The sequence below is a fragment of the Lynx canadensis genome, chromosome A3, assembly GCF_007474595.2.
Source record: "Lynx canadensis isolate LIC74 chromosome A3, mLynCan4.pri.v2, whole genome shotgun sequence".
Lineage (NCBI taxonomy): Eukaryota > Metazoa > Chordata > Mammalia > Carnivora > Felidae > Lynx > Lynx canadensis.
The window spans coordinates 27,057,535-27,070,087 of NC_044305.1; the positions used below are offsets into that span (position 1 = coordinate 27,057,535).

General features: G+C 40.9%; 1 protein-coding gene across 1 annotated transcript; it reads right to left on the reverse strand.

Annotated features, from left to right (window-relative positions):
• Nucleotides 1-4,714: 4,714 nt before the first annotated feature.
• Nucleotides 4,715-6,303, reverse strand: DEFB128 (defensin beta 128). The gene is made up of 2 exons (XM_030308993.1): nucleotides 6,252-6,303; nucleotides 4,715-4,950 (listed from the first exon to the last, which is right to left on the reverse strand). Exons 1-2 carry the CDS (start codon nucleotides 6,301-6,303, stop codon nucleotides 4,715-4,717), a joined length of 288 nt encoding a protein of 95 aa, XP_030164853.1.
• Between the last annotated feature and the right edge of the window lie 6,250 nt (nucleotides 6,304-12,553).

A 12,553-nucleotide genomic window follows, 5' to 3' on the forward strand; every position in this document is an offset into this window, starting at 1 on the left:
CTGTGTCTCCCTCTCTCTCTGCTCCTCCCCCACTCATGCTCTGTCCCTCTCTCTCTCTCTCTCTCTCTCTCTCTCAAAAATAAACATTAAAAATGTTTTTAATAAAAAAATAAATAAAATGTGGTTTTTCTAGGAGGGAGGGAGCTTTCCCAGCATGGCAATGCTTATACCACAAACCTTAACTAAAGAATACAGATACATCACTAAATTTACATTTTACTACTTCATACTGGTTAACTATACTTTAACTATACATTGTAATTCATTTTTATTTGTAGAAGTTATAGGTAATTGCCTTCCAACCCTTACCAGGTTGAAAGATAGCAAAAAAAAAAAAAAAAAAAAAGGTGCTACAAGACAGCTGTACTATCATTTCTGTGCTTCCATTTTGACATAAGGTAGCGATTTCAGATGTACGTAACTCTTACATGACCTGATTCTTGGACTCAGGAAATAGTACTTAATGGCATCTGGGCTTTTCACATTTATCTGACATGCACTATTTGGGAGGGATTATTTAATAATATCCGAATTATTATTCCATACAATCATTTTCCACTCGTTTGATCGTGTTTTCTTTTTTTTTTCTTGTTTATGTTTATTTAGTTTGAGAGAGGGAGAGAGAGAATAAGTGGGGGAAGGGCAGAGAGAGAGGGAAAGAGAGAATCCCAAGCAGGCTCCATGCTGTCAGTGGAGAGCCTGACCTGGGGCTCAATCCCACCACCATGAGATCATGATCTGAGCCAAAATCAAGAGTCAAACACTTCACCAACTGAACCACCCAGGTGCTCTGATCATGTTTTCTAATATTTATTGGCTATTTTTAGAAAGCTTGAAAAGTATCACACTGGGTCAATGAATATCTACATATTCCCAAGGGCCACTGAGTAATCGAAGCTAAATTAGAAGTTAACTACAAACACAAAATATCATCATAAAGTTGCTTTGAACATGGCGTCTCTTAAGTACTTGGTTATCTCTAAAACTAGTTGTTGGGCACAGAGCCCGACACGGGGCTCGAACTCACGGACCCCGAGATCATGACCTGAGCTGAAGTTGGATGCTTACCAACTGAGCCACCCAGGCACCCCACCCTAGTCTTTACTAATTATTACTAATGAGCAAACCTTCTATTTGTACTTCTGTGCCTGAAAACTTGCCCTATACACAATTTTCATGTCTTAGATATGAGGTCATAGGAACATACGCCCACTCAAGCCCACCTATCATAAGAAATGTTAGTAATTACATGAGGCCTAAAGGTCTAGAACCAGTAACTAGAAATCTCTCTCCCTCTCTCTCTCTCTCCCTCCCTCCCGCCTTCCCTCCCTCACTTTCTCTTTCTATCTTTTCCTATTCATCAGTGCACCAGGACCCAACTTGGATATCCAAAAGAGTTCAGTCTCTACATATACATCTGTCATCCACCCTGGTCCAATTACTCGTAGTCAAAATAATAAGGTTCTCTGGCCCTCTACTCTCTTGCCAGGGCATATTGAAATAGATTCCCTGAGAAAGGCTATGAGCAAACTTTCTAAGAAGGTGTGAATATGGATGGGAAATGATTACTATCTCTGGCACCTGTCATGATCATTGTCCAAGACCGCCCTCCCCCCAAAGAGATTAGTGGTCCCAAATGCTGAGACTTCTTAGAAAAATGTATCTGGAACATTCTGGAAATTTCACAATATTCTATAAATAAGACTTTGGAGAGTGTTCTAAGATCCAAAAGAAATAAGGCACTAATAATATTGCCTGTGCCACAGGATACATAATAAAAGTATCGGATTTCAACTTAACTTTGTATATAAAAATAAGGACCAAAAAAAATGTATCTAACAATACTGACCACATCCACTCTTCTATGAGTATAAAGGGGATACAAAAAGTATCATAGGGGGAAAGTCCAAGCAAAGATTAGGTCCACCACTCAAAGCGGAGTTTGAGGCTTGATTTATCTGTTCAGTTCATTACACCTCGCTCCTGACTCAGGCAACACTTCACTGGTTGATCTGAAACTAAGCCAAAACAGATTCGTGTATCTAATTTATCAATGGACTCATACAGAATAGAGGACACACATAGATTAAAGACAATGGACAAGATCCCTCTTCATACCATGGTGACAAAATGGACCCTCCCTAAAAATGCCTCTGGTGATCCACAGTGACGGAATACTGAAAAAGAGGGGCTTATGAAGTATTGAGATAAAGAACGGGCTTTCTTATCTGGGCCCCTTGAAAAACCCCTCTGAGAGTTAGACTGAAACAGTCATACATTAGTTCCTATGGCGAAATCATCAACAAAATAATTTCTAAATTTCTACAATTTAGTCTGGTCCTGGTTTCCTGTACATGTCTCCAGAATTCTCAAAATCCACAACGACTAAAAGTAAGATCTTCGTAGATCCTTAAAATGTTAACGTATCCACCTAAATATGTGTCTCTCTGTTGTCCCAGTGAGACAAGCTGGGTGCTGCGCATGGAGGGATAAGGCCCATTGATTTCTTTATCTCAGATGAGCAAATGTCAGCTCCACAAAAGTTATTTCTGGCCAATACTTTAACCAAGCAACATTAATGGATGTCACCACAAAATATTCTGTTCTGTTCATCTGGAGGGCATCATCACTTACTGAAAGTCTGCCTCGTTCATGAGAAGCTTCTTAAATATGTCTCTCTCGTGTATGAGGCTTTAAATTCCACACAGTTTTTTATTTATTTATTTGCAGTTTTTATTGAGGTGGAATTGACTTACAAATTGTAAGATATTTGGGGCGCCTGGGTGGCTCAGTCGGTTAAGCGGCCGACTTCGGCTCGGGTCATGATCTCGCAGTCCGTGAGTTCGAGCCCCGCGTCAGGCTCTGTGCTGACACCTCAGAGCCTGGAGCCTGTTTCAGATTTTGTGTCTCCCTCTCTCTGACCTTCCCCTGTTCATGCTCTGTCTCTCTCTGTCTCAAAGATAAATAAACGTTAAAAAAAAATTTTTAAAAATTGTAAGATATTTAAAGTGTGCATCATGGTGCTTTGATATATGTATATGGCATGAAAGGACTCTCTCCCCATCTAGTTAATTAACACACCCATTACCTCTTCATGTTGACCTAGTGGTTTTGGGGGTTTGGGTTTTGGTTTTTTGTTTTGTTGTGAGTGTATGTGAGAAAAAGAGAGAGAACACTTAAGTCCTACCGTCCTAGCCCATTTCAATTATAGGACATAGTGTGCTCAACTATGGTCACTGAATTTCACATCAGACCCTCAGACCTCATTCACCTTGAAACTGAGAGCTTGTAAATTTCACTGTTCACAAACTATTGAATATGTAACGGTTTTAAAGATTCTAAGAGTAAAAGAGCCTTAAAATTGCGTCAACTGAATGTTCAAATTGCTACTAAAAAAGGAAATGGACCATACACATTAAATGAGTTTCAAATTACGTACAGGTGTCCCCCACTTTTTGAAAGTTCCCAGTTACGCGACTTCACTTCTACAAAACACCTGCATTAGTACCTGTTTTCACTAACTGCAAGAGATCTGAAGAAGATATTGCCTGCTGCATTAAAAAGGCAAAAAGCAAAAATAGCACCCGATGTTGGTTTTGCAGCAAACCATTACAGAGGCTGTGGGCACCGTGAGCAGCGAGAGTGGACCTCCCCCGCCCCACCCCCCCCCCCCCGCCCCCGCCAAGCTCCTTTCCGAGGACCTACATTCAGCATCTCAGCATGAAACCATCATAGCTTTGAACTGTGTCTGGGCGCATCAGTGCTTTATCTTGATTTATTCTGTGCATCCATTAGCAAGATGTGTCCAAAGGTATCTGAAAAGCCTAAGAGTGGTTATTTTTTGGGTCCAGCACACTCAAATACTTTCCCATATAAGTTCGTGGTAATTGCTTCTTCACTTCACACCATTTTGGCCTATGAAAGGTCTCCTAGGATCAACTCTACTTTTGGATAGGAGGGGTAACCTGTATTGGAACTATCACTAGCTGTCATTACTGTCCATTAGACCTGGCCAATAAATGCTGTGAAAATATTCCAATATCATGCCTTCTTCTAATGAATTCTTGGTTGTTAGCCAAACCCCCTGTATTCACCACCACCCCCCCACCCCGCACACAAAGCTGGGACATTTAGATCTGCTTAGACTAAGAGTAGGGCATCTGGGTGGCTCAGTCGGTTAGGTGTCCAATTCCTGATTTCGGCTCAGGTCATGATCTCAGGGTTGTGAGGTGGAGCCCCATGGTGGGCTCCCAACTGGGCACAAAGCTTGCTTAAGAGTCTGTCTCTCTCTGCCCCTCCCCCTCTCACGTGCGCAAGTGCATGCTCTCTCTCTCTTTCTCTCTCAAAAACAAAAATACATAAATAAAAGAGGAGTAATATTTGAAATGCTATGAAATTGCAGACGATGCGGAAAAGTTAGGTGGCTAACTTCCACCTCTACCAACATGTTCTTTTCATCTCTACGTCACCCATGTTACCAGCGTGATGAATGCCTGGAACATGATAACTATTCCTTTATGTTTAAAGTGTTCAAAAAAATAAGTGAATACATTAATAAATAAATCCAGAGCAAAGCAAAAAGAAAAAAAAAAAACTTTATTATGTGGAGAATCAAGGTCACAGAAGAAGTAGATACATCTCTTGCCCCAGCATGTCGGAAGAGGTGGCGTTTTTGGTTTAAGAAGAGTGGAGACCAGCGGAGCCAGCCCCTGATTCATATCTGGATTGTAAGAAGTGTGGTAGTGGGTAAAATAACATAGTCCATCTTCCCATCAGGCTGTACCAAAAAGGAAGGTGACTTTGGGGCTTTCTTGTGTTTTTTGTTTTCACCTTCATTAACACAACATAATTTCCCATTTCGACATGCCACTTCATAGATTTCCCCCATCTCGCATTTCTTCCGGCAGTAGCCTGTTATATTACTAAAGCATTTCCTGGGTCGTGCCGTATCTGTGCACAGAAAACAACATTGGACGCAGATTAGTTCCGGAGGCAGAGTAGAAGGCGTGTGTGGTTCCCCTAAGTTTTGGCCTCCTGTGGTTCCAAAGTCAACCTTATGCTGGTGAGAGAAAACGAAGCGCCTCCTCCTGGCAAATCATCCCAAATTAAGGACATCAAAACCCCAGGCTCCTAGCCAATACCCAGTTATCTCTGAGAACATCAGAACCTGTATGACCAGAAAAAAGAGACCAACGCATGGTTATCAACTGTTGTTATGTCCCACCCCTGGACTCTGGCAAATCTGACTCTGTCTCCCATGCTCCAAAGTCAGTACTCGCTCAGCCTTTCCCCGGTCCAGTGTCCCCAAAGAGTGCCAACTTGCCACCGTGGCATGACTCAAAGCCAAGTTAACCTTTAAGAGAGTATCACAGACAGGGCTTTTTAAGTTAAGAGAGACAGTGGGTTTCACACTCATTGACACGGGCAGCAGAAATCTCCCTTTGCCAACACCTCGTGGGTCTCCGCAATAAATGCTGCAGAGAACTTCCTTTATCCAGCCTCTGTGTCTTCATAACCATGCTCCTCCTGGCTCTGCTCTCTCTCTCTCACTCTCTCTCTCTCTCTCTGTCTCTCTCTCTCCTCCTTTTTGTCTCAAATAAATGTGTTGCCCAGGGAATCAAACTCAATTCCATGAGTACCCATCTCCCTAGAGATCCAAACTATTCGGAGTATTGTACTGAGGTCCTAAATCACCTGTTTCTAATTCTTTATTTGCCCCTGTACCCATATTTGGACAAGCTCACAGAACAAAGAGGGAGAAAAGAGACATTTCCTCACATGAAATTCAATCATTATGAAACTGGGTCATCCATACTCAATCGACAGATGAGAAAACTGAAATTCAAAGGGAATAATTAGCCCGATTCATACAACTAACCAGTGATCAAGATATATTTTAACCTCACATCTACATGATTCCAAAGCTTGTACTGTTCTCATTACTGTTGTAGCATAGGCTGAAAATGAGTTTGGATGGAAAAAGGCATGGTGAGGTTCCTGTGTGAAAACTATGTTCAATTACAAAGATCATTCTAGAGGATGGGTTCATGCCTCCCTTTGGAAAGGACTTCCAAGAGTACAGCCCTGATGTCTTCTTACCACCCTGAGTGCTTTCTTCTAAGACACAGACTCAGGGAGAGTGGGTACTTTTGATGACATTGGCAAGACAGCAACAATCTGAAGGCCCTGGCCCCGCTCCTACAGACAGAGTAGTATCTCCTAGGGTTTCATGGTACATTTGGACAAGTTACCTGCTGGTAGGACCTCAAAGGGCAGCATAATGAGAACCAGAAACAGCTTCATGTTTACAGACTTCCCAAGAGAAACAGGCAGCACAATTTCGTTGCCCAGCGATCTCTGTCACACACGGTCTTTCAAGAACGAAACTAGAGTTTTGGGTGCTATCAGCATTCTGAGCTCTCGTTTTAACCCATATGGATGGACAGGAAATCCAAGCCTACCCTACCTTCATTCCCATATTTGGAGTTCACAGTTACAGAATGTTCCATCGCATCACACCCACTCTTCTTTACTGAGGATGTGAGCTCCCAGAGAGCAGGAACATTGATTTCTCCACCTGGGCCATCAGCCCAATTGGTTGGTCATATGTCCTTATTTGTGTGAGTCGGTCCTAGTTTATTCTTCTTGTTCCAATGTCCCATCCAGCTGATGCCAACTTTTACTCGCAAAAGTAACCCATTTGGAAGATTAAGTAAATCATTAGCTGATAAAGGCAGACACATACACACATCCAACAGTAATTTTTTTACTGTATGAAACTATTGTAGGAAAAATAGTATTTTTACGTATGAAACTTCCAGAAAGTCATCTAGTCTTAATGCATCTTAAGACTGCCTTAAGGTTTGCCCAGATAGATTGGTATTACTTTGGAGTCTCCAATGAAGTCTTCTCCAGTACAGAGCAATTCTACAAATGAAGTCTTTCAAAAGAGCAAATTAAAAAAAAAAAGAAAAAAAGATCAGATCTCATGAGCACAGTGTTCAACTCATTGTGAACTAGCCCCTGCTAGTCTCTGCTCACCTCTCTAGGCATTTTAGAGAACCACTTATGTTTCTGCCAAATTGGTGTGGGTGCCTCAACCCAACTTGTTACTTCCACAACCTGTTTCTTTGCACATTTAAATCTCTCTTGGGGCGCCTGGGTGGCTCAGTCGGTTAAGTGGCCGACTTCGGCTCAGGTCATGATCTCGCGGTCCGTGAGTTCGAGCCCCGCGTCAGGCTCTGTGCTGACCGCTCAGAGCCTGGAGCCTGTTTCCAATTCTGTGTCTCCCTCCCTCTCTCTGACCCTCCCCCGTTCATGCTCTGTCTCTGTCTCAAAAAGAAATAAACATTAAAAAAATTTTTTTAAATAAATAAATAAAAAATAAATCTCTCTTCACAAATTTATATCATGCTCTCCCATCCTGTCCATCAAGCTGGCCCTATTGAGCTCCTAATTTTCCTTCCAAACCGAGTTCAGTCATCTCCACATCTGTGAAAGTTTCCCTTGACCCAACTAAATATGCTGCAAACTCCCTTCTTTTGTCAACACTGTATCTTGTCCATATTTTTGGTGGCGGTCACCATACGTCACGTTCCAATTATTTGTTCATCTGTAATAATCTATGAGCCCCTCAAGGGCAGGCCACTGGCCTTGTTCAATTTGGAGTTCTTAGTGCACAACACAAAACCCATGCTATATTCTCAGTGTGTAATTACGGAATGAATGATTGCAAAGAACCAAACAAATTATTGCTCTATAAAATGCCCAAGACAGTAATGAAGTTAATTAAGACATTTCCTAAAGAATTCTGTTTACCATGTTTTCCAATTTCTGGACACCAGAACTTTGAATTTACAGTAATTAGTAATTACAGTAATTTTGAATTACAGCCCACCCAAATAGCTTTCCGTGACCACAAAGAATCTGGGAATATGTGAAGGCTGAATAAATATTTGTTGATGATAATGAAACTTGTATCACAACACAGGGTTCAGGCTACAGCTAGGGTTAGGAATGAATACTGTGTATAGCATATTATGTTTGCCAGTAACCCGAGTGAATTAAATTTGTCAAGGAGGAGGAAGTGCCAAATGCTACTGATATTTCAAGATGAGGAACAAGAATTGACCAGTGGCCCCACCAGATCTGTACTAGTCCCACCAGTACCTCATTGGTTTCAGCTCAATGACCTCTCACATGTGCCTACTATATGACAAATGCATTTTGTATACATCACTTACTTTAAGCCTTTGCATTTATGAAGTACAAAATTAATACTTCTCTCTTTCCAGTTGGAAAACTACGATTTAGGGAATTGCTAATGTGTCCAATGTCACACAGCTAGTAGGGAATGAACTAGGATCAACCCAGGTTGATCCCATGATCAACCCAGGTTCTCCATGAACCTAAAAGTAAAGGCCTTAGCTATTAGCTAACTTGCCTCTTTTGGGCAGTTGCCTCCTTTGGGTCAGTCTTTGGGAGGCCAAGACAAAATATTCAAATACAAGATGTTGCTTTGTTCACAAAATTTATTGGTCATGCACTTGACTGGACATCCTCCCACCCACCTCCTTATATCCCACTCACCACTCAGAGAGCAACCTATATTGAGAGAATTCGTATTTCTGATTTTCACAGGTGACATTGTTATATCCTGTAAGTAATATCTCTTGCCTGCTTGAATAGATTCCTAAGTCTTTGTTGGTCAACTCCTTGTCACCTGTGTCAACTCTTTAATATCAGAGAGACCTTTTGCAATCCTTATGGGGCACAAAAAGCACACAGTCTCATTTTCAAAGCCCTTTGTGGCTAAGCAAGAGATTTCCCCTTGAGTAGACTGGGATGCATAATTAAATGTTGCATTTTAGTTGTGGTCATTAAAAAGAAAAATCACCCATCAATGTTTGTAACTGAACCTCCCACTGTGACCCATAGTCATACAAATTGCTTTTAATACCTTACTTATAAATGGACTTTAAATGTGTTATATTTCTTAGAAATATCCTCTGAATTCTACTCAAGATGTTATCTTCCCAAAATGTTGAATAGGCTAAATCCAGACAAGGAATAGGATTCCTAATTCCCTCTTACAAAGACTGGAAGACTCAAGCAAGATTCTTTTGTTGTTCTTTCTTTCTTTTTTTTTTTTTTTTCAACGTTTATTTATTTTTGGGACAGAGAGAGACAGAGCATGAATGGGGGAGGGGCAGAGAGAGAGGGAGACACAGAATCGGAAACAGGCTCCAGGCTCTGAGCCATCAGCCCAGAGCCTGACGCGGGGCTCGAACTCCCGGACCGCGAGATCGTGACCTGGCTGAAGTCGGACGCTTAACCGACTGCGCCACCCAGGCGCCCCTGTTGTTCTTTCTTTAGAGATGTGAGGAAGTTGAATTAACACTTCATGCTAGAAAAAAATCAGGCACACAGACAAACAAAAAAGGTGAAAATAGACCACCCATACTCTTGCCTCTGTTGTTAACATACTGATGTTTAGCCTTCTAGATATTACACTCCAAAAGTCATTTATTTTGACAACTGTGTAAGAAGTAAGATGAAATAAAGTGAGCTTGCTTGCTTTTCAGCCACTCAGTTTAAAATAGAGTCTGCTAGTCAACACTCCGTGGGCACACACATACTTATAAGCATACAAAGTCTACATTCATCTCTCTGATTCAAGAAACAGGCCTATTGGCAAAGCAGACATGACCCAATACAGAAGAACCACATTCGGCTATGTTTGCTATCTACCATTATGCCTAAATATATGCCACCAGATAGTTTCAGAAAAATAAAAAATATAAAAGAAGAACTTAAATGAATAAGGATAAATAACTTCAAAGGAAATAAAGCTAATAATGAGGACAAAAGAGAATTATTAAAAATGACAAGAGTGACAGATTTGACTACATAAAGTGCGTAACATCTTTATAACAAAATGCATGCAGGAGAGGGTTCAACCCAGTGTAAGACCTGGGTCAGGTCATGGTCTCACAGTCATGGGATTCAGCCCAGTGTCGGGCTCCATGCTCATCATGGAGCCTGCTTGGGATTCTCTCTCTCCCTCTTTCTCTGTCCCTCCCCCACTCTCTCTCTCTCTCTTTCCCTCTCTCAAAATACATAAACTTAAAAAAAAGATAATCAGAGTAAAATAAAATTTATAAATGCATTCTATACCGTAAAAGGATTAAAATCCATAATATATAAAGAGTGTTTACAAATCAATAACAAAATGACAAATGACCCAGTAGAAAATAGGCAAGCAATATCACAGAAACAAAGTATGTATGTGCTTCTTGCAGAAGGTTGATATAAATTTAGAAATACAATGTTCGTTTTAAGAGAATCGGCTTTTAATCCATAAATTGTCTCACAAGATAGATTTATTAGGTTAAGATTGAGGGACCCAATTAGGATTGCAATTTGCTATATATTACTGTTCATTCTCATTCCACTGCACTCATGAGACCCAAGTATACCAGGAATGTGTCATATTTTATGAAATGCACATTTGGAACTTTTGTGTGTGTGTTTGGACAATAAGTGTGAAACAATACACAAAAAGCATACAAATGTCTCGTGATAATAATAGTTCACAAACGATATTTGCTTAAATACTAAAGATAGAGGTGCTGGGGGGGCCTGGGTGGCTCAGTCAGTTAAGCGTCCAACTTTGGCTCAGGTCATGATCTTGCAGTTTGTGAGTTCGAGCCCCGTGTCAGGCTCTGTGCTGACAGTTCAGAGCCTGAAGCCTGTTTCAGATTCTGTGTCTCTTCTCTCTGTCTGTCCCCTGCTGTCGCTCTGTCTCTTTCTCTCTCAAAAATAAACATTTAAAAAAATCGTTTCAAAGATATAAGTACTTTAAGTAGCTTTAAATATGCCATTTAACCATTGCTCTCCTTTTTCTCCCCCCCAGAACTATTCACAGATGAAAGTATATGAAATAAACAATGTCATGATTTGGTCTCCTTGCTGCAGTGTGTTTCAGATCATATTATAAAATCAAAAATGAATCTGAGGTTTTATTTGTTTTTGTTATTTTTTTGGTAGTTAAATAATACCATGATATGTGGATAGAGAGGTATCACCAGTGGCTTTGATGCGGCATTCCGTAGCATGCCAAAGAGAGACTTTTCTCCAGGTGAGATGTATGGCTACCCATGTCTGCCTGGTTCTTCGAGGCTTTTGTTGATAAGAACTATCAGGTCAGAGGAACACAAAAGAAAAAGATCATATGTTAGTTATGAGAAATAAATGGTTAACTGATAATTAGTGAATCTGGTTTCAGCAGATTGGCCTTAGAGATGGTCAGAGTAAGTCTCTAGTAATAATTAATGATTGAAAAACTTAGTGACTTTTTTTTTTTTAAGTTCAAAGAGTGTTAGATAGGGGCACCTGGGTGGCTCAGTCAGTTAAGCGTCCGACTTTGGCTCAGGTCATGATCTCACAGTTCATGAGTTCAAGCCCTGCATCAGGCTCTGTGCTGACAGCACGGAGCCTGGAGCCTGCTTTGGATTCTGTGTCTCTCTCTCTCTCTCTCTCTCTCTCTCCCCCTCACTCAGGGTCTGTCTGTCTGTCTCTCTCAAAAATTACAGATTAAAAAAATTTTTTTAATAAAAATAAGAGATAAAAATAAAAACAAAGAGTGTTAGATGGCCCAGATTGACTCTGCTTCTGATATGACTTGAAGAGAAAATCACATGCATGTCCATGATGGTTCAGCTGTGTCCAGGACTGGATGGTTCAAATATCCTGTTATTGTGAACTCTAGTTAAAGATAAACAGAAGAGGGGTAGGCACCTGGGTGGCTCAGTCGGTTAAGCCTCCAACTTTGGCTCAGGTCATGATCTCACAGTTCGTGGGTTGAAGCCCCACATCGGGCTCTGTGCTGACAGTCTGGAGCCTGGAGTCTGCTTCTAAGTCTGTGTCTCCCTCTCTCTCTGCCCTTCCCCCACTTACACTCTGTCTCTCTCTCTCTCAAAAATAAATAAACATTAAAAAAGAAAAAAAAAAACATAAGCAGAAGAAACCAGATCTGTCAATCAACCAACGACATGCCAGATGCCTTCATGTTTCATCTTCTGTGTATCTAAACCCAAGTTGATCTCAGCTAAATATTTCTCTTCTCCCTCAATAATAAAAAAAAATTGATAGTAAAAACCAACATGTTATAGAGATTTTTCTCAATTTATGATGAAGTTGCATCCTGATAAGCCCATTCTAAGCTGAAAATATCATAAATCAAAAATACATTTAATATACTTAGCCCACTGAACACCATAACTTAGCCTAGCTGACCTTAAATGCGCTCAGAGCACTTACATCAACCTGCAGTTGGGCAAATCATCTAACGCAAAGCCTATTTTATAATAGAGCACTGGATATCGCGTGTAGTTTCTTGACTACTGTACTGAAAGTGAACAAGAGAATGGTTGATGGTTACAGCATGGCTGTTAAGTGTATTGGTTGTTTACCCTGACGGTCGGTCGCAAGGCTGACTGGATACTGCCGATACCCAGCATCAAGAGAGAATATCTTACCACACATCACTAGC